This window comes from Paroedura picta, chromosome 3 (assembly GCF_049243985.1).
Source record: "Paroedura picta isolate Pp20150507F chromosome 3, Ppicta_v3.0, whole genome shotgun sequence".
In the NCBI taxonomy this organism is placed as follows: Eukaryota; Metazoa; Chordata; class Lepidosauria; order Squamata; family Gekkonidae; genus Paroedura; species Paroedura picta.
Genome location: NC_135371.1, coordinates 125,926 through 146,460, shown reverse-complemented (window position 1 = coordinate 146,460; position 20,535 = coordinate 125,926). Strand labels below are relative to the sequence as shown.

The window sequence follows — 20,535 nt, the reverse complement described above, 5'->3', positions numbered from 1 at the left end:
GGGCAACAAAGATGGTGAGGGGCTTGGAGACCAAGTCGTAGGAGGAAATTTTGGGGGAGCTTGGTCTGTTTAGCCTGGAGAGAAGTCGACTAAGAGGTGATATGATAAAGCTAAAGGTATCCCCTGTGCAAGCACCGGATCATGTCTTGGGGTTACACCCTCTAGCGTTTTCATGGCAGACTCAATACAGGGTGGTTTGCCAGTGCCTTCCCCAGTCATTACTGTTTACCCCCCAGCAAGCTGGCTGATATGATAACCATCCTCAAATACTTCAAGGGCTCTCACATAGCGGATGGGGCTGAGTTGTTTTCTGTTGCTCCAGAACAGTGGTCAACCTGAGGGTCAGGACCCCTTTGGGGGTCAAACGACCCTTTCACAGGGGTCGCGGTAGGGCAAGCAGCTTGGCCAGGGGGGTGCCATCTACACAACAGTCTTGCGGGGTAGATCAATATAGAGCGTTCGTCTGACTGGAGCAGCGGAAAAGAGTGAGATCAGCATGGTGGGACAAGAGGCAGAGCTGAACTGAGAAACCCCGGAAGAAATCCAATGTATATACCATCACGAACAATGGATCTTCACGCCATTGGTCAGTTTTGGTTTAATTTCTGTGAAAGAACACTTGCATGTTTTTATGATTGGGGGTCACCACAACATGAGGAGCTGTATTAAAGGGTTGCAGCATTAGGAAGGTTGTGAACCAGTGCTCTGGAGGGTCAGACTAGAACCTATGGGATGAAGTTAATTCAAAAGAATTTTCGGCTAAACTTCCGGAAGAAGTTCCTAACCGTTAAAGCAGTTCATCAGTGGAGCAGGCTTCCTCGGGAGGTGGCGGGTTCTTCTTCTTTAGTGTCAGGAGCGGAATCTCCTCCCAGCCAGACTGGCCATGGATTCAGGGTTTTTTTTCCGGGTGTGGGAGGCATCATCTGTACATGGTATTGGGGTCACTGTGCGTGGGCAAGTAGTTGCAAATTTCCTACATTCTGCAGGGGGTTGGACTAGAGGTCTCTTCCCACTCTATTATTCTACCCTGCTGGGTCAGACCAGGGAGGGACCATCCAGTCCAGCCCCCCGTCTCACCCAGGGGGCAGCCAGTTCCTCTGCAGGGCCAGCCACAGGGCAGGGAAGCCGAGGCCTTCTTAAGGACATCGGGAGACCCCTGCTGAGTCAGGCCAGGGAGGGTCCCTCCAGTCCAGCCTCCCATCTCACACAGGGGCCAGCCAGTTCCTCTGCAGGGCCAGCCACAGGGCAGAGAGGCTGAGGCCTTCCTAAGGACATCAGGAGACCCCTGCTGAGTCAGGCCAGGGAGGGTCCACCCAGTCCAGCCTGCTGCCACCTGCTACCTCTGGTATTCAGAGGCTCTACTTCCTTTGAATATGGAGGTTTCCCTCCGTCTTCATAGCCACTGAGAGGCCTCTTCTCCCCTTTCATGCAGTAGATTCCTGTGGCCATCACGGCATCCTCTGACAGCAAATTCCACGTTTTAGTCATTCTCGGTATAAAATTAATATTTTGTCTTGTCCATGCCCATCGGCTTAATTGGATGCTCTCCAGCTCTTGAGAGAAGGAGAAAAAGTTCTCCCGCTCACCCCCTGGACATCGGTTTCTGAACTCCTTTCAAGGCCCCTCTTGGTTGCCTCTCTTCCAGACTCCAATTCCCTTGAAAGCCACTCCTTGCTCACTCCAATTTCAAGGAATTTTGGAGGAACATACAGAAGAACACCTCCTCCCCCCATCCCACCCCAACTAGACCGATAACTTCCATCGTTTTTCAGAACCGAGCTGCCGCCCATCCCTTCCTTAGTTGGAAAAACCACCACACGAAAGAAGCCAGGGCAGGGCATCAAACAGATCAATAAATATTTATAATCACTTAAAAAAAAAACAACAACCCCGAACCAGATATGGTTACCAAAACTCAAACTCACGGGTGCGACGGAGACGAGAAAAACAGAAGGGTGTGGCAGAGCTGGGGGGGGGGGTCCACGAAAGGAGTGGGAGGGATGGCTGCTGAACTTGGGTTCTCCTTGCTGGCTTGGCCTACTGGTTAGAAGCACAGATTTCTAATCCAGTGAGCCAGGTTTGATTCCCAGCTCCTCCTCCCCAAGCAGCCAGCTGGGTAATCTTGGGCTTGCCACAGCACTGGTAAAGCTGTTCTGACTTTCTCAGCATCCTCTCCCTCACAGGGTGTCTGTTGTGGAGAGAGGAAAGGGAAGGCGAATGGAAGCTGCTTTGAGACTTCTTTGGGTAGAGAAAAGCAGCATATAAGAACCATCTCTTATTATTATTCTTCAGTAATACCAGGGCTCTCTCAGCCTCACCCACCTCACAGGGTGTCTGTTGTGGGGAGAGGAAAGGCGAATGGAAGCTGCTTTGAGACTCCTTTGGGTAGAGAAAAGCAGCATATAAGAAACAAACTCTTTTACTTCTTCTTGATGTTTGACCTTCCCAGGCACAGGGACCTCAGCTGCTCAGAAGATGGGCTGGGAAAGGGGGCCAGTGGGTGAACCTGAATGCAGAGTTCCTCTCAAGGTAAGCCCCAGCAAACCACCTTCTGCGGAATTAGCCCATTGGGGTCTTGGGGGTGGGGTGGGGAGAGAAAGGTCATCTCTGGCTGGGTTCAAGCAACCTATGCTCAGCCTGCCAGGCTTGAACTGGTGACCTTCTGCCTTGCAAGCAGAGGCTCAGCCTCATGTCAGTTCCCATCCACCCTCCCTCCCTCCCTCCCCTCAAGCCTGCTTTCTCTGGCGGCAGGTCCCAGCCCCCGTTTACGCTGGGGGGGGGGGGAGAGGGTCAATAGAAGGGCTGCTGGTACACAAAGAGGCCTTCCCCACCTCAACAGCATGCTGGGGAGGGAGTGTTTAGTGTTGTGTTCGGTCTCTTGGGAGAGACAGCCCCCGGCACAAGGGAAGCAGATGCCAAAAGACTGGATGGGAGGGGTTCAGTGAGCACGGGCAGTCCCTAGGGGCTTCACCCCCCCCCCCCGGCAGGACAGAGGAAGGGTAGCCAAGGCCTTCAGTCCAAGTCCCAGGGAGTGGTATCCCTCACAGGCAAGGGGCTGCAATGGGATGACCCGTAGAGGGACCACCACCCGGATCGAGCCCAGTCTCTTCCCAGGGCCCTCCCATCTGGGCCCTTCCCCCTCAGATCTTGCTGCTGCCCGCAGAGCCCAGTTCGCCTCGGGGGGGCCTGCCGGGTGCCCACTCAGGGTCCCTGCTAACAGGGGATGGCGGTGCCTCCTTCTTGACTGTCCCCGAGGGCAGCGGCCCACCCGTGCCCCCCACTGCCCCAAGGCGGTGGCGCCGCTCACAGTGGCCCTTGTGGCGCATGAAGCTGTCTCGCCACATGAATTTCTTGGCACAGACGTCGCACTCATACGGCTTGAGGCCCGTGTGGGTCTTCATGTGCTCTGTCAGGTGGTGCTTCATCTTAAATTTCTTGTTGCAGACAGGGCAGTCGAAGGGGCGCAGGTTGAGGTGCATGTTGACGTGCCGGTCCCGCATGCTCTTGTGGGAGAAGGCCTTCCCGCAGTGGCACATGAAGATCTTGTTGCCGTCCCCAGAACTGGCCGCCAGCTGAACGGCTCCGTGCTCTACGGGGGGCTGGGGTGGGAAGACCAGGAGCTGGTTGCCCTGCATGTCCATGGGCAGGAGGGGGCGCTGCGGGGCATAGGCGCCTGGCAGCGGGGAGGCGTCCTCCAGGCCCTCATAGGGAGAGGGGAAGTCCTCGGAGGACTCGCAGAAGTTCACCTGCTCCTCCAGCTTGCCCCCCCCAGGGTGCGTCAGGGTCCGTACATCAGTGATGCTGAGGGCTGCGGCCTCCGGTGCAGGGCCCACTGCTGCCGCCTCCACGGGGTCCTCGTCCTCCTCACAGGTGAGCACCAGGTCCTCCTGGGCACGCTCCTTCTTGATGAAAACCCACTGCTTTTGGGGCATGATGCTGGGCCGCACATAGGCTGGCCGGCGCCCCTCGCAGCTGCCCGCCTCCCCGCTGTCGCTGACGTCATCGTCCGTCTCCAGGATGAACTTGCTGCCCCCGGCAAAAGGGTCGGAGCAGCGGGAGGGGCCCTTCTCCGCCTGGAAGATGACCTCCTCATCGTGGTCCTCCGTGCCGTCCCGCTCCCCAGTCGAGGAGGAGGAGGCTCCCCGTGGGGTGTACTTGCCGTGCTCGGGGCCGTCACCAGAGTCGCGTGGGCTGAAATAGTTGCTACTGCTGGGGGACTGGTTCTCACTGGTGCGGCTGGAGTGGGCCCGGGAGGAGGAGGAGGAGGGCCCCAGCAGGGCCCCGCGGCGCTCCTTGAGCAGCTCTGTACATTTGTCCACAATGTGCCACATCTGGAGGACGCTGCCCACCGTCAGGTAGTTGACGATCTCGTCGGAGGCCATGTTCAGCTTGCCGGTGTAGGCCGAGCCCAGGACCGTCTCGAAGGCCACGGGGTCCATCACGCTGGGCAGCACGATGGACATCATGTTTTTGAGCAGGACCTGGTCGTGGAAGTAGGGCGAGGAGGCCGCCAGCACCGCCCGGTGGGCCCGGAAGACGCGGCCCTGCACGTGGATGGAGATGTCACACAGTTTCCCCTCCAGACGCTGCTGGTTCAGGTTCTCCAGCAGGGCACTGGTGATCTCGGGGAAGTCCACGTGCACGATGGAGGCGTCCATGGCGTGTCGCGGCTCACGGCCGCCTTCCCTGCAAAGCAGAACACGGGGCACGGGTTCAGGCGGGAGGCCGGCAAGCAGGGCCCAGGCAGGGCCGCTATGGGGCAGACCCGGGAGCTCCCCGCCACGCCACGCCACGCCACCCGCCTAGACGCGCATAGGGCCAGGCCTCGTGTGGGTCGGAGGCTGCGGGCTGCAGGGGAGTGGCCAGGCCCCCCCCTCCCCTTGATCCCGGGCGTCTGAATCCTCGCGCCTGGCCTGGGGCTTGCGGGGCTGGACTAGTTGGCCTCGGGCAAGCCCTGGGGAGGGCCTGGGACGCAGCCGCGCCTCGCGGGTCCCGCCCCTCCCCAGCGACGCAGCCGGCGCTCTGCACGCGCTCAGAGGCGCCCCTTCCCTGCCCAGCCGCCCCTTTCTCGGCACCCTCACCGCAGGCAGCGAAGGAGCGAGGACGAGCGAGAACGCGCGAGAGCACGAGCGCGGCCCTTCCTCCTTCCCTCCCTCCCTCCCGCCGCGCCCCGGGCCCAGCCTTAAAGGCGCCGCCGCCCCCTCCCCTTTAAGGCGTCCGCCCCGCCTCTGTCTCCCTCACGCATGCGCCCTCGCCAGGGCCCGCGCACAGGGGCGGGGCTATAGGCGGAAGTGCGCGCTCCCCACGAGAGAGAACTGGGCCGGCTCACGTGGCTGAAGGGGCAGGAGAGGGGATCCAACCCAGGCCAGCAGTTCAGAGGCCACTGCCCTTCCTCGCCCCCCAGCATGCCGGGAATGCACAACTGCCTCCCCCGACCCCAATTTCAGGCCCAGATGAAGTCCCCCCCCCTCCCCAGATCCAGCACAGCCGGATGGGAGTCACGTCCCAAGCCACGGTGTCTTTGCAAGGAAGGACAGATCCCTTCCGGCCCAGCCACCCACTCACCATCTGCCCAGGCTTAGGGAACCGGCATCTGTCAGATGAGTGTCCCGCATCTCTGCTGAAGAACTTCCAAGGAAGGAGAAGCCAATCCCCCCACCTCACCCCCAGGAAGCCTGATTCACTGAGGAACTGCTCTGAGGGTCAGGGACTCCTTCCTTTCCTCATATTTCCCAAGGGGCCAGACACTCGGGGCAGCCCCCTCCCTGCTTCCAGAAAGAGATGGGGGGGGGCGAACCCCTCTCTACGGGCTGGGTCACATCAGGAAACAGACACACACTCCAGAAGTCAATACATAAAAATATTTATTTTCCCCCCACCCCACCTCCTGCTTTTTTGCAAAAGGAATTCCCAAGACAACCGAGCTTGAATGCAGCCCAACCAACCCCCCCCCCCCCGAAAGCTCACCCAAGTCCTCACGCACAACCACAACCCCACACCCCAGTGTCAGCAACCCAGGGCCTGAGAGCATACTGGTATCTGCTGCCAGGCCTCTGCACCGGGCAGATACCTTTCCCCACTGGGACCAGAGTGCACCCCCCTGCCTTGACTGCCCCCCACTTCCAGTGGGGCCAGTGGCTGGAGGTGAGCCGCCTTAGTCAGAGTCCGAAAGCACGATGATCTCCTCCGGGTCACACTGTGTCGCTACGCTGGCCTGGAGAGAAGGGGGGAGAGGAGAGGCATCGGTGGAGGGCCACTGCGGACATCACCAGGGATCACCCCCTCTGCTCCCGCTGTCTAAGCTGCTTACCTTGCAGGTGGGGGCCGGGCTCCCCTGGGAACTGGAGACCACAGCCAGCCCCGGGGAATCATCCCAGGTGGAATCTGCCGCTGCCACAGGGGCCGGGCTGGGCAGGGGAGGTGGGCTGCAGAGACCAACATCCTCATCAGATGAGCCCCCACTGAGCACCTCGATGCAACTGCTGGAAAGGGCGTGGGGGGGGGGAGAGAGGGGGCTGCGCATCAGCACCATCCACCTCCTCATGAGCCACCGTTCTGACCAGGCAGAGGGAGGCAGGGGCAACCTTTGCCTGCCTGGTAGGGTCTTCCTGGCCCCAATCTCCTCCCAGCAGATCTGGGGAGGACCCCCTCACGAAGGGAAAGGACTGGACCTCACCTCTGGGAAAGGCACCGCTCCTGCCGGCCCCTCTTGCATGGGGGGGGCTGTCCGTTGGGCTCCCGCAGAGAGGTCTGGTCAGCCGGGCCAGTGCACCCGTCACCGTTCTCCAGGGCCCGGCTGCGCTTGACGGGGGGCGAACCCTTTGGACCCAGCAGGGGGAAGCGGCCCTTCTGGGCCCAGGATGGAGGGGAGGGCGGGGGCGTCTCACTGCCTTCCAGGGGCAGCACCTCCTCAATTTCCAACACAAAGAGTGGAGCTGGCAGCTCCGGGGGTTGCAGACCCTCTCCCTGCGGCAGGACCGCTCTCCTCTCCTCCCCTCCTGCTGCCTCCTCTTCCTCTTCCTCCTCCTCCTCCTCCTCTTCCTCAGTCGAGGAGTCCAAAATCACCTCTGGCACCTCTGCTGCCTCCTCTGGCCCCATGTGCTGGTCAGCCTCCACCTCCTGGGCTGGGGGGTCTTCATCTGGGGGGGGGTAGAGGAGGGAAGGAGGAAGCCATCAGGGGCTGGCTGGCAGAACCTCCCAAGCTCTTCCTACACCCCATGGGGTTGCCGGAAGTCATGCTCAGCACACTTACACCTCCCCCAGGGGTAGGGAGGGCAAGGGCGCAGGAGCCAACCAAGAGGCTGCCATGTCAAAAGCTGCCAACACGTCACGGCAGGGCCCTCCTGCCTTCCCCCCCATCCGCCTCTTCCTACCAGAAGCTGTGATTAGAACCAAATCAGGGCTGGGTTCCTTTTTTCAAGGAGAGAGCAAACCCTGGGGCAAGCCTGCCTTTCTCCTGTTCTCTCCCCCTCCCCGTGACCCACCTGGTACAGGGCCTTCCTCCTCCTCTTCGCCCTCCTCGTCGCCGCCCTCCAAGCCCTTCTCCAGTTCTGCCTCAAGGTCTGATTCGGAGGACTCCTCTTCTTCCTCCTCCTCCTCCTCCTCTTCCTCCTCCTCCGTCTGCAGAAATGCCTTCCTGGCCACTCTGGGACTGAACCTGCCCTGGGGAGAAGAATTCCAGAATTTCCTTGTCTCCATGCCCACCAAGAAGTCCAGCAGGCAGGCGGCAAGCCACCAGCAGGGGGTCCAGACCAGCTGGACTAACACCTCACTTGGAGTCCTGTGTTCAGTTTTGGGCACCACAGTTGAAGAAAGATGTAGATAAACTGGGGTGTGTCCAGAGGAGGGCGACAAAGAGGGTGAGGGGTTTGGAGACCAAGACATATGAGGAAAGGTTTGGGGAGCTTGGTCTGTTAAGCCTGGAGAGGAGACAACTGAGAGGGGATCTGATAGCCATCTTCAAGTACTAGACGGGGTGTCCAATAGAAGATGGACCAGAGGGCCAGACTAGAATCAATGGGTTGAAATTAATTCAATTAGAAATATAATAATTCACTAGAATTTTTGGCTAAACAGTCAGAAGAAGTTCCCAACAGTCAGAGCGGTTCCTCAGTGGAACAGGCTTCCTCGGGAGGTGGAGGGTTCTCCTTGGGAAATTTTTAAGCAGAGACCAGATAGTCACCTGACAGAAATGCTGATTTTAGGAATTTAGGAAGATGGTGAATACGTGGGGAAGAAGGGATATGCCACTCAGGGAATTGCTGATTGCCACTGTGAGATGGCAGGTGAATTTCCTCAAGGCCAGACTGGTCCTTTTTGGGGGGATGGGGTGGGGGTGATCATCTGGGCATGGAATTGGGATCACTGTGGGCAGGCAGGAAATTGTCAATTTCCTGAATTTTGCAGGGGGTTGATGACCCTGGAGGTGCCTTCCAACTCTATGATTCTATGAGTCCTTGCAGGAAATATCGAGGGAAAAAAGACTGGCTGACATGTGGCTTTAGTGATTAAATAAAGCAAATTAGTATAAATTTGATTATAGTTTACTAGAAATCAAGCCCGCTGCAGTTTAAATGCAGCGGGCGCTAGGGGGCCCACAGAGTTGTGCTGTGTGAGGCCGAGCACCGGAGGCCGGGAATGGGCCAGCCTGTTTCGGGCCGTCGGCGTCTGCGGGGTTCTCCATGTCTGGGGGAGGAGTGGGACGTACCGAAGTTGTAGCAGGGCAGCAGCGAGATGGCAGGCCGTCTCCGAAGGTGGTCAGTAGAGGAGACGGTTGTTCTGGGGTCTGGGGCGTCGTCAGTGTTGGCGCGGCAGCGTGTGGCGCGACCCGTCGGTGTGAGCGCAGTTGGGGTGGGTGCAGCTGGAGGGGGTTGCGGCGCCATTGGTGGGGTTGGAGCGGGCTGCAAGCGCACGTGGCGTCAGCGAAGGCAGGGTGCCCGGCGGTGTTTGTGGCCGGGCTGGTGGCGGGGCGGCAGCCGCGGGGGAAGGCAGGAGGGGCTCGGGCGGTGTTGTCGGGGCGGGCGCGGGGTCGCAGGAGGCATTCGGGCTTGTGGGGATGCGGCGTATCCGCCGCCAGGGTTGTCGGCGGGTGCTCTTCGGCACGCGGCCAGTCGTGGACCTGGCGGCTTCGGGGGTCGGGCGGTAATGGCGGCCGGCTGCACGGGTTCGAGTTGGGGGGGCGGATCAGTAGACGCTTCGCTGTGCGCGGCTCACAATTGGTCCCTTGTCGGCGGACTGACAATCGGAGGGCCCAATTGGCAGGCGATTCGCGCCTGCCGATTGGGACCTCCGATTGTCAATCCAGAGGAAGGGGCCTATCGGCAACCTTCCTCATCATGGACAGAACCCACCCTCGGGGCCCTTAACGAATTATTTAATCCGCTCCGCAGGAGCAGTTAAAGATTAGCTGATTGGCAGAAGCCTTCATGTAATGAAATTGACGTCTGTTCTTTGCTTTTTCCTTCTGCCTTTTTTTTTGATGGACCCTTTCCCTCTTTATCTGTCAAAAAATCTTCTGGGGAGAGGGGACAAGAAAAGCTGCTCCCTCCCTACCTCCAGCACTAGAAAGGGAGCCCTCGCTGACCGCCCCTCCCCTCCTCCCCTCCCCCCTCCCCACCCCCCAAGCCTCATTGCAGGAGCCCCCCCCTCAGCACAACAGGTGCCCCCTACCTCTTTGCCGGCAGCCCCTGTGGACCCAGGAGAGGCCGGCTCCCCTCGCTTCCGGCGCCATTCCCCCTCCTCGCTCTTGTCCTGGAGCTGTGCAAAGTGTGATACCACCTGCTCCAGGCGCTGCTTGCCGTGCTCCCGGTTGTGCCGCAGCTGACGGGCCAGCTCACTGTCCACCAGGGCGGGGTCTGAGCCTGCAGAGAGGCAGAAAGATGGCTGATTCCAGGGCCCTGCTCCGCAAAGGTGCTGGCAGGACACACCCTCCCCAAGGGTCCCCCCCATGAGGGTGCTGGCTGTAAACGCCCAAGGTCTTTGGATGAGTCCCGCCTGCATCTCAAGGGAACAGCACCACCAGGCAGCAGGTGTTGGGGAAAGACCACCACCTGCCTGAAACCCTGGAGAGAGCTGCTGCTAGCCTGAGTGGACAAGACCAACCTGGAGGGTCCCAGGGTCTGCGCCAGCAGACGGCAGCTGCCTGTGAGCACCCCATCCATGCACCACCGGCCCATGCTGGCTTCCCTCTCTGCTGTTCAGAGGGCAGGTTAAGCCCTACCCACGTCCTCAAGCTCCTTCTGAAGAGGAGTGTGGAGTCCAGCAGAAGGCCTGGGCATAAGGAAGACTCGTCTGCCAGAGGAACAGCATTCTCAGGCCCAGAAGGTAATTAACTCTCAAGGCCTCTATCACTTTTGGGAGCTCCGACAGCCACGGAATGCCAGAAAACTGGCAAACGTGGCCGGGTCTTCACAAAAATGATGGAGGAGGATTTGGAAACCTGCCGATTCACTCTAATATATTTCCGTTTGACAGTATTACTAAATCAAGCGGGTGTGAGAATGCTGTGGATGAAACACACCTTGATCTCCAAAAGGTATCCTAAGTGAAATCTGCACTGAGAGCAACCAGGAGGAACAAATCACACCAGGGATTTCAATAGAGTTACTCCAAGCCGCAGAAATGGAAAATTGTAACAACATTATGCCCACAGTTATGGAAAACAAAACAACAGCCAGCAGACTGGAAACACTTGATTGAAACCCAGTCCCCCCAAAGGAGATGGTCAAGGACTGCAGGGACTACTGGGCTGTCAAATTAATTTCTCACGCAAGCAAATATCAGAGGTACAAGCTGGATTCAGAAAACAATCCTAAAGTTGGAAGGGATCTACTGGGTCATCTAGTCCAACCCCTGCACTATGCAGGACACTCACAACCCTATCTCCCATCCACTATCACCTTTAAGCTCTCACAGAATCAGCCTCTCCATCAGATGGCTTTCCAGCCTCTGTTTAAAAATCTCCAAAGATGGAGAGAGAACCCACTACCTCCCGAGGAAGCCTGTTCCACTGAGAAACCGCTCTGTCAGGAATTTCTTCTGGATGTTTAGACGGAATTTCTTTTGAATTAAGTTCATCCCCTTGGTCCTGGTCTGTCCCTCCAGGGCAAAAGAGAACAACTCTGCTCCATCCTCTACATGGCAACCTTTTAAATACTTGAAGGTGGCTATCGGATCCCCTCTCAGTCGTCTCCTCTCCAGGCTAAACAGACCAAGGTCCCCCAACCTTTCCTCATACCTGAAGTGGACAGGCTGGTGGGGAAGATGTGGGCTACCACTTGTTCTCTGGATACCTGTCTGTCATGGCTCCTCAAAGTTGGAGGGCCGCGGATAGGAGAGGAACTCTCGGAGATTGTTAACTGCTCCTTTCAATTGGGGGAGTTTCCAGAGTTGCTGAAGGAGGCGTTGGTGTGCCTTCTTCTTAAGAAATCTTCGCTGGACCCACAGGCCCCAGCCAGCTAATGACCAGTTGCACGTCTAGCGTTCCTGGGGAAGATGGCTGAAAGGGCAGTCGTGGACCAGTTCCTGGCGTTCCTGGAGGAAACTTTGGCACTCGACCTAAACCAGTCTGGCTTCCGTCCTGGCCACGGGGTGGAGATGGTGTTGGTCACCCTGACGGATGACCTCTGTTGCCAGCTGGACCGAGGCAGCTCTGCTGTGCTGGTTCTATTAGATCTGTTGGCCACATTTGATGTGGTCGACCACGAACTGATGGCGTGTTGCCTTGCTGGGTTGGGGATAAGGGCTACATCCTTGCGCTGGATACGCTCCTTCCGCCTAAACCAGATCCAGAGGGCAGTGTTGGGCGACGAGTTATCAAGTCCATTTGGGCTCCCTTGTGGAGTTCCTCAGGGCTCAGGGCTCTCCCCCACGCTTTTCAACATTTTTATGTGCCCCCTGGCTTAGCTGGTGCGGAGCTACTGCTTGGGTTGTCACAAGTATGCCGATGACACCCAGCTGTATATCCTGATGGACAGCCGCCCGGGACTCCCCTCTGGAACCATTTGCTAGATGTTTGGAAGCTGTGGCCGGGCGGCTTGAGTAGAGCCGCCTGAAACTGAACCCCACCAAAACGGAGGTCTTGTGGTTTGGTGATAAGGGGGCAGCTCAGGAAGTGCGCTTACCCACCTTGATAATGAGGCCCTCCTTCCATATCCTAAATGACTTTTTTTATTCATCAAATCATTTGACAACTGCTTATGGAGCCACCTTGGCTTCCTTAGGCTCCTTCCATCTTTTCTTCTTAAGGGAATTGTTTGAGATTGAGCCTTCAGTATTTCACTTTTAGAAAACTCCCAGCCTTCTTGGACTCCCATCTCTATTAGGACTACTAGTTCCTCTATTAGGAACTACTGTTAGGACTACTAGTTCCTCCTGCTTGTTTCCCATGCTCTGTCCATTAGTGTAGAGACACTGTAATCCATCCTTTGTGTGCCTCGTGGTTTGAACTTCCTTGCAAGTTAGTATTTCTGTCCCCAGTCTGTCCCCTCACCGCCATTTCCCCAGGGCCAACTCCAGCGTGCACCAGGAAAGCAAAGGCAAATGCCAGTGGCAGCCAGCTTATACTCCCCTGGGCACAAAGGAGAGCAGCCCGGGAGAGCCCTGCTGGATCCGGTTATCATAGAATCAGAGTGGGAAGGGGCCATCCAGGCCATCTAGTCCAACCCCCTGCTCACCGCAGGATCAGCCCTAAGCATCCTAAAGCATCCAAGAAAAGTGTGTATCCAACCTTTGCTTGAAGACTGCCAGTGAGGGGGAGCTCACCACCCCCTTAGGCAGCCTATTCCACTGCTGAACTACTCTGGCTGTGAAAATTTTTTTCCTGATATCTAGCCTATATCGTTGTACTTGAAGTTTAAACCCATTACTGTGTGTCCTCTCCTCTGCAGCCAGCAGAAACAGCATCCTGCCCTCCTCCAAGTGACAACCTTTCAAATACTTAAAGAGGGCTATCATGTCCCCTCTCAACCTCCTTTTCTCCAGGCTGAACATTCCCAAGTCCCTCAACCTATCTTCATAGGGCTTGGTCCCTTGGCCCCAGATCATCTTCGTCGCTCTCCTCTGTACCATTTCAATTTTATCGACGTCCTTCTTGAAGTGAGGCCTCCAGAACTGCACACAGTACTCCAGGTGTGGTCTGACCAGTGCCGTATACAATGGGACTATGACATCTTGTGATTTTGATGTGATGCCCCTGTTGATACAGCCCAAAATGGCATTTGCCTTTTTTACCACTGCATCACACTGCCTGCTCATGTTTAGTTTACAATCCACAAGTACCCCAAGGTCTCGTTCACACACAGTGCTACCTAGAAGCGTATCCCCCATCCAGTAGGCATGCTTTTAATTTTTCTGACCCAGATGCAGAACTTTACACTTATCTTTATTAAATTGCATCTTGTTCTCATTTGCCCATTTTTCCATTGTGTTCAGATCTCGTTGAACTCTGTCTCTATCTTCCGGAGTATTTGCCAGTCCACCCAATTTGGTGTCATCTGCAAACTTGATGAATAGTCCCTCCACTCCCTCATCTAGATCATTAATAAATATGTTAAAAAGCACCGGGCCGAGCACCGAGCCCTGAGTTACCCCGCTACTCACCTCTCTCCAGTCTGATGAAACACCATTGACAACAACTCTTTGAGTGCGGTTCTCTAACCAATTCCCTATCCACCTAACTATCTGAAAATCCAGATTGCAGTCCTTCAACTTATCCATCAGAACATCATGGGGAACCTTGTCAAAAGCTTTACTAAAATCCAAGTAATTGACATTTATCTGCTTATGCCCCCCGCAGCGCTTTTCGTTCTGCGGGTATGAATTTATTGGTTGTCCCAGGGCTCCGGGACATGCACCTGGCCTTGAACAGGACCAGGGCCTTTTCGGTCATGGCCCCAACCTCTTGGAATGAGCTCCTGGAAGAGCTATGGTCCCTGTCGGAGTTGTCAGCTTTCTGCAGGGCCCACAAGATGGAGCTCTTCCGCCAGGCGTATGGTTGAGGCCAGGGCGGGGTTTTGGTGTTTCATCAGAGGATCCCTATTTGTGACTAGATCTGGTTCCTCGCTCCCAGTGAGGGAGAACTTTGACCCATGGACTGAATGGTGGGGCAGGGGAGTGAGATATTATAACACTTAATAGGAATAGATTGCCATCTGATCAATGTCATGTAAGGTAGTGGTCTCCAACCACCGGGCTCTGACATTGGGCCGCAGCTCCCTCTCCCTGCCCCCCCCCCCCGCAGTAAGAAACCTACCAGGCCGCAAGCTTGCGCCCCGGCAAGCTTCTTACTGTGGGGGGGGGGAGCAGGAGCAATGCGCGTGCATGGCCGGGCAATCGCTCTCCTTGCTGCTGCCGGTCCCCAGCCTGAAAAAGGTTGGGGACCACTGATGTAAGGGATGGTTTTAGGAGTTTTTATTATATTTTATCTATACTTGTGAACCACTGCAAGACTTTTGGAGAGCAGCAGTATAGAAATACGAAAATAAATAAGAAAGAAAGTAGGTGTTTATGGTCCTAGGCTGCAGCTCCGATCCCTCACCACATGAAATGATCTTGCCATGTTGAGCACAACTGCCCTTGCAAGAGAAGATTGAGAAGAAGGTTTGCTGGATCGGGGAAATCCGGTTGATGTCGTTTACTTGGATTCTGGTAAAGATTTTGATAAGGTTCCCTATGATGTTCTGATGGATAAGTTGAAGGACTGCAATCTGGATTTTCAGATAGTTAAGTGGATAGGGAATTGGTTAGAGAACCGCACTCAAAGAGTTGTTGTCAATGGTGTTTCATCAGAATGGAGGGAGGTGAGTAGCGGGGTACCTCAGGGCTCGGTGCTTGGTCCGTTACTTTTTAACATATTTATTAATGATCTAGATGAGGGGGTGGAGGGACTACTCATCAAGTTTGCAGATGACACCAAATTGGGAGGAGTGCCAAATACTCCAGAAGATAGAGACAGAGTTCAATGAGATCTGAACACAATGGAAAAATGGGCAAATGAGAACAAGATGCAATTTAATAACGATAAGTGTAAAGTTCTGCATCTGGGTCAGAAAAATTAAAAGCATGCCTACTGGATGGGGGATACGCTTCTAGGCAACACTGTGTGTGAACGAGACCTTGGGGTATTTGTGGATTGTAAACTCAACATGAGCAGGCAGTGTGATGCAGCGGTAAAAAAGGCGAATGCCATTTTTGGCATCACAACAAAATCATAAGATGTCATAGTCCCGTTGTATATGGCACTGGTCAGACAACACCTGGAGTACTGTGTGCAGTTCTGGAGGCCTCACTTCAAGAAGGACATAGATAAAACTGAAAAGGTACAGAGGAGAGCGACAAGGATGATCTGGGGCCAAGAGACCAAGCCCTATGAAGATAGGTTGAGGGACTTAGGAATGTTCAGCCTGGAGAAAAGGAGGTTGAGAGGGGACATGATAGCCCTCTTTAAGTATTTGAAAGGTTGTCACTTGGAGGAGGGCAGGATGCTGTTTCTGCTGGCTGCAGAGGAGAGGACACGCAGTAATGGGTTTAAACTTCAAGTACAACGATATAGGCTAGATATCAGGAAAAAGTTTTTCACAGTCAGAGTAGTTCAGCAGTGGAATAGGCTGCCTAAGGAGGTGGTGAACTCCCCCTCACTGGCAGTCTTCAAGCAAAGGTTGGATACACACTTTTCTTGGATGCTTTAGGATCCTTTGGCCTGATCCTGCGTTGAGCAGGGGGTTGGACTAGATAACCTGTATGGCCCCTTCCAACTCTATGATTCTAAGTAGAAATAGAGCAGGTCAACCCTCTTGTCATCAACTGTTACTATGTCTGGCCCCTCAATGGTCCTACAATGTAGTCTTTTTCCTACTCTGAATGTAACTAAAGAACCCCTTGCTATTGTTTTTACTTCCTTGTTAGCCTAAGCTCATACTGAGCTTTAGCTTTTCTAACACTCTCCCTACAAGCATTGGTTATTTGTTTATATTCCTCCTTGTTTATAAGGTCCTCCTTCCATTTTCTATATAAATCGATTATATTATTCAATTATTTGGAAAGCTGTTTATGTTTACTCTTATGACCCTTGTTCTATTGTCTGAGGAAGAGTTTGAGGAAGAGCACTCGAAAGTTCATGCCGCGAATAAATCTTTGTTGGTCGGACGCAAAACATATAATCATGCATATGTATATACATAAATGTTACCTACCTTTCTATTACCTGGTATCCACTATCCACTATCATCCTACAGTGACTCTCCTAAAACTCCCCCGTAACACCCTTCCCATTAGTCCCCTCCTCTTCTTTTAAAATCAAGTGCCATTCTTCTGGACTTGGGGGGAGGGGGGTGTTGGACTTCACACTGACAGGACCACTGGGCTTATCAACACTCTGGCTGCTGCCCTCGCTCAAAGCCAGAGCTTGTGAACTTTTCTTTTGAGGGCTTTGCCTCCAGTCCTTCTAGCATTCTAAGGGCTGGTGTAGAGAGCCATGTTTCAGCAACCCAGAAGCATCCCCACAGGTGGACTCTGGTCCAGCTGCCTCTCTCCCTCTCACCTGGTCGGTACTGGTCAGTGAGGTGGCTACCAAAGTTGTAGACCAGGTCCAGGTGGCGCCGCTCTTGCAGGCGATTGCCCACCTCCCGAAAGGCATCGGCCGCCATGTTCTCCATCTGACGCTTGGGCAGGCCCAGGCTGTGCCGGCCATTGGCCTTCTGCACCTCCTTGAGGATGTCATTGTAGTCTGGAAAGGCCTCCGGGCGGTTGATGAGGCGCTCGATGCGGCGGTTGACCTCTGGGTAGCGAGTCCCACGGTAGGGGATACGCTGCTCGATGACGCGCCCTGTCAGGCTGTTGCAGTCCTTCAGCTCGCAAAGCCGCTCGAAGATGTGCATCATGCGCCTCTTTAAGCGGTTTTCCTGAAGGTAGGCCGAGTCCTCATTATTCAGCTCCTCCAGGTCCAACTCCTGCTCCTGCAGCCGCCGGATCTCTGCTGCGTGCGCCTGCAACAACTTCTCCAAGTACTGGATCTGACGTCTGGAGCCCCGCCGGGGTTTGGGGGGCTCGGCCTGAGGCTCTGAGGAGCCCACTGGAGCAGTGTAGGTCTCAACGGCCCCCTCAGGAGCAGAGGAGCTGAGCACCAGCTTCTTCTTCTGGGAATTGGCCTTGAAGATGGTGCAGAGCTCATTGATGTACACGTAGACTTTGCTGCGCTTAGCCTGCACACGTGTCAGACAGCGGCCCAGCACATTGCGGAACTCCACCGAGGCCAGGTACATGGGGCTGGTCTTCTGGTGCCGGCTGCCCAGGTAGGGCATCACCTCTGGGTGCTCCTTGGTGTGTTGTGAGCAGAAGTCAACAAACTGCAGGGGAGAGCAAAGGCAACTCAGCACATATTAGAGAGGATTGGGGGGGGGACTTTCCTTCTCTGAGGGAGGCACAGTAATCCAGAGAAACAACCTGGCACTGCCAGAGGAGTAGACAGACAAGTATAGCAGACTTGAGGTGACATGTTTAGAGTGACATCCAGGCTAAGACTGCCAGTTCCCTTCTGCAATCCAGCCCTTCTCTCCTGTCTGACTGAGCACCAGCTGGTCAGGATCTGCTTGAGTGGCAGCATCCCGCCATGATTTCGGCTGAGGGGGCTGGGAGGAGAATGCCACACATTGGCTCATCTTTGCTTTTGATCTCAGTGCAGTAGACTGATGGCTGGAAGTGTGCTGTTGTCAGGATGGTGCCGTGAGGCAAAGGAGGCTGGAATATTATCCTTGATGCGAGCTGCTAAAAGCGGCACCTGGGGGCCACAACAGGGCCATCTATTTCTCATGGGAATGTAGTGAAGGGGGCCTGTGTGTCATTGTGGGTAGGCTGACAGAGGGACAGGTCACTTTTGACAAGAAGTATGATGACCTCTGCTCTGCTTTTGCAGAACTGGGAAGTCGACAGACAGCAGGTGGTCTCCAGGAAGATGTGAGGCAAGGGACAACAACGCTTCCAGCCCCTGAGAAGATGGCATCTCGGCTCCTCTGGGGAGGGATAAGTATTTTCCACTCCCATATGTCAGTCTTGTGACCTGGCTGCAAAGGGGGCAGCCACCTTGGTTTGCAGCAGGGCAGACAGGATGGAAGTGAGGCACCCTGACAGACAAACAAGAGCAATGGGGCAGAAGCCTCCAAGAGAGCCCCCTTCGCCAGAAATGTCTCTCCATCTGAGCTCAAGGTGAGGAGTAAGACCCCTACCTGGTATCCTTCACCAGGAAACCTCCTGACCTCTCCCCTTCCAAGAGACAGACTTGTTCTAAAAAATCCCTCTCAAGGCAACGGAAAAGCCACGGGCTTCAGGCTCTAGCCCGATACAGCCAGCAGCGCTCGAAAGGCCTCAGCTGCAGGGCACGCAGCAAGCTATTTTAACCTGGCCTCGGCGAGGGGGTCTGCAGGCAGGACAGCTGCTCAGAAAACCCACCTGGAGGGAAGGCCCGCCTACAGCCGGGTGCCCCGCCCCCTCAGCCTCTGCGCCGGACTGGGGAGGCTCGACTGGGGTCTCGGTCCCTCCCCCTCCCCGAGGCTCACCTCCTGGAAGAGGCGCTGGTTCTCGGCGCGGAGGCTGTCGGGGTCCTTGCCGTTGGCCTGGGGGGGCGGCGGGGGACCCCTCCCGCTCTGTCCCAGCTCCGCCTCGCCCTCCGCCTCCTCCTCCTCCTCCCCGCCGTCCAGGACGATGACGCTGCCGCCGCCGCCGCCCACCCCCGCGCCGGGGGACGAGGCCATGCCGGGTCGGGCTCAGCAGCAGCAGCAGCAGCAGCAGCAGCAGCAGAAGGGGCGGAGGGGCTGCGCGGGAGGGGGGAGCATGCCGGGGGAGGGGCGCCGCCCCACGTGGGCCGCCGGCCCCAGACCCCTCCCTCGAAGGCGCCGCCGCTGCGGCTCCCGGCAGGCGAGGCTCAGCTCTCCGCCGCCGCCCAGCGCGCAAGACCGGAAGCGCCTGGCCCCAGGGCTGCGCCGCCGCTGACTTCCTTTTCCGGTGAGCGGGGTCAAGGCCTGCTTGCCGCCATCTTGAGGCCACTGAGCCTTGTTCCCGCGCACTCCCCTCTCACGTGGCCCCACGTTCGAAAGATGCAGCGTCCGTTGATCGCCTCAGCCGACCCCTTCTGCGCATGCGCTCGATTTCCCAGCCCATACCCCTCTCCCCATGCGGCGGAAGAAGCCGGCGATGGCTGCGGAGGGGCTGCGCACGCGCGCTTCGGTCCTCAAAATGCCTACGGCGGCCGAGAAGGGGCGTTGCCCTGGGGGTAGCGGGAATGGTGGTAGCGCCTGGCTCTGCCCTGTAAGACTTGGGTCTCTGGCCTCGTCCAAAGGAGCCGCGGCTCCCCCGCTTGGCCGTCGCCTCCCTCTTGCTGGATGACCTCGCGATAGGCCTTTTTATTTATGTGCCGGTTTAAAGAAATTTAAAGAAGTTTATATGCAACAACGACAGCAGATGGTGGCTTAATTAAATGGAATGGAAGCAGCTGAAGACCCTGAACACGATGACCTGGGGGTCTTGATTGATTAAGTTATAAATTGGAGGGGGGGGGCTGCTTATCAAAACTGTTCTGACTGAGCCCTCTCAGCTTCACCCACCTCACAGGGTGCCTGTTGTGGAAAGAGGAAAGGGAAGGTGACCGTAAGCCGGTTTGAAAATCCTTTGGGTATGTAAGAACCAACTCTTCTTCCTCTTCTTTCATGCAACCTTACTTATATGTATTAACCAGTAACATGCATCTGGCCTCTAGCTATTTATTTCTTTATTAGCTTTGTTATTCGCCTTTTCCTGGAGGCTCGAGGCGAGTTACAGCATATAACCCCAGTAAAACCATACAATAAAATCAATAAAACAATATACAATATATTATTAAACACAATAAAACAGTAAAAACAGATGCGGCAAAAAAACTCCAGTCTTATCTATACTACCCCAAAATGACCCATTCAAGGGGGGAGGGAAGAGGGTGCTGATGGAACCACGCTACTGCTGCTGTAAAGGTATCCCCTGTGCAAGCACCAAGTCATGTCTGACCCTTGGGGTGACACCCTCTAGCGTTTTCATGGCAGACTCAATACGGGGTGGTTTGCCAGTGCCTTCCCCAGTCATTACCGTTTACCCCCCAGCAACCTAGGTAGTCATTTTACCGACCTCGGAAGGATGGAAGACTGAGTCAACCTTGAGCTGGCTGCTGGGATTGAACTCCCAGCCTCATGGGCAAAGCTTTCAGACGGCTACCTTGCCACTCTGCGCCACAAGAGGCTCTTACTTCTGCTATAAGGGGGGCCAGATCGTTCTTGCGGCCCAGCCTCATCCAACGACCTGGTGGAAGAGCTCCATTTTACAGGCCCTGCGGAAAGCTGGAAGCTCCCTTCTAGCGGTTCCTGGCCCCTCTATATGTGATGGGTGTGGAAGTCAGTTTCCAGGGATCTGTAGAGGCCCCAGGATGGTAGCTGACGTCAGTGTCTGGGCTAGCTGCATCTTCCCTCCCAAGCATGCAAAAGGAGACCCAGTGGACAGTGATCCTGTTCCCACCACACA

General features: G+C 55.9%; 2 protein-coding genes across 3 annotated transcripts; both read right to left on the bottom strand.

Moving 5' to 3' along the window:
• Positions 1-1,833: 1,833 nt before the first annotated feature.
• Positions 1,834-5,166, bottom strand: ZBTB22 (zinc finger and BTB domain containing 22). The gene is made up of 2 exons (XM_077324472.1): positions 5,082-5,166; positions 1,834-4,686 (listed from the first exon to the last, which is right to left on the bottom strand). Exon 2 carries the CDS (start codon positions 4,656-4,658, stop codon positions 3,141-3,143), a length of 1,518 nt encoding a protein of 505 aa, XP_077180587.1. The 5' UTR covers positions 4,659-4,686; positions 5,082-5,166; the 3' UTR covers positions 1,834-3,140.
• Positions 5,167-5,944: 778 nt separating this feature from the next.
• DAXX (death domain associated protein) lies at positions 5,945-18,975 on the bottom strand. 2 transcript variants are annotated; one of them, XM_077324466.1, is made up of 7 exons: positions 18,549-18,975; positions 16,538-17,342; positions 9,670-9,860; positions 7,485-7,662; positions 6,677-7,139; positions 6,311-6,425; positions 5,945-6,214 (listed from the first exon to the last, which is right to left on the bottom strand). In XM_077324466.1, the coding sequence occupies exons 1-7, from the start codon at positions 18,741-18,743 to the stop codon at positions 6,155-6,157; spliced, it is 2,007 nt and encodes a 668-aa protein (XP_077180581.1). In that variant the 5' UTR covers positions 18,744-18,975; the 3' UTR covers positions 5,945-6,154. The 2 variants fall into 2 exon arrangements, with proteins under 2 accessions (XP_077180581.1, XP_077180580.1); XM_077324465.1 differs by having other exon boundaries at positions 6,311-6,482; positions 18,549-18,974.
• Positions 18,976-20,535: the final 1,560 nt, after the last annotated feature.

What these genes read in the sequence shown, in the direction of transcription:
- DAXX (XM_077324465.1), bottom strand. Translation starts at nt 18,743, where the DNA reads ATGGCCTCGTCCCCCGGCGCGGGGGTGGGCGGCGGCGGCGGCAGCGTC. An exon ending in CAGGGGCTGCCGGCAAAGAG is followed by an intron (nt 7,663 to 9,669) that starts GTAGGGGGCACC and finishes TCTTCTCCCCAG; the next exon opens with GGCAGGTTCAGTCCCAGAGT. An exon ending in GGAGGAAGGCCCTGTACCAG is followed by an intron (nt 7,140 to 7,484) that starts GTGGGTCACGGG and finishes ACCCCCCCCCAG; the next exon opens with ATGAAGACCCCCCAGCCCAG.
- ZBTB22 (XM_077324472.1), bottom strand. Translation starts at nt 4,658, where the DNA reads ATGGACGCCTCCATCGTGCACGTGGACTTCCCCGAGATCACCAGTGCC.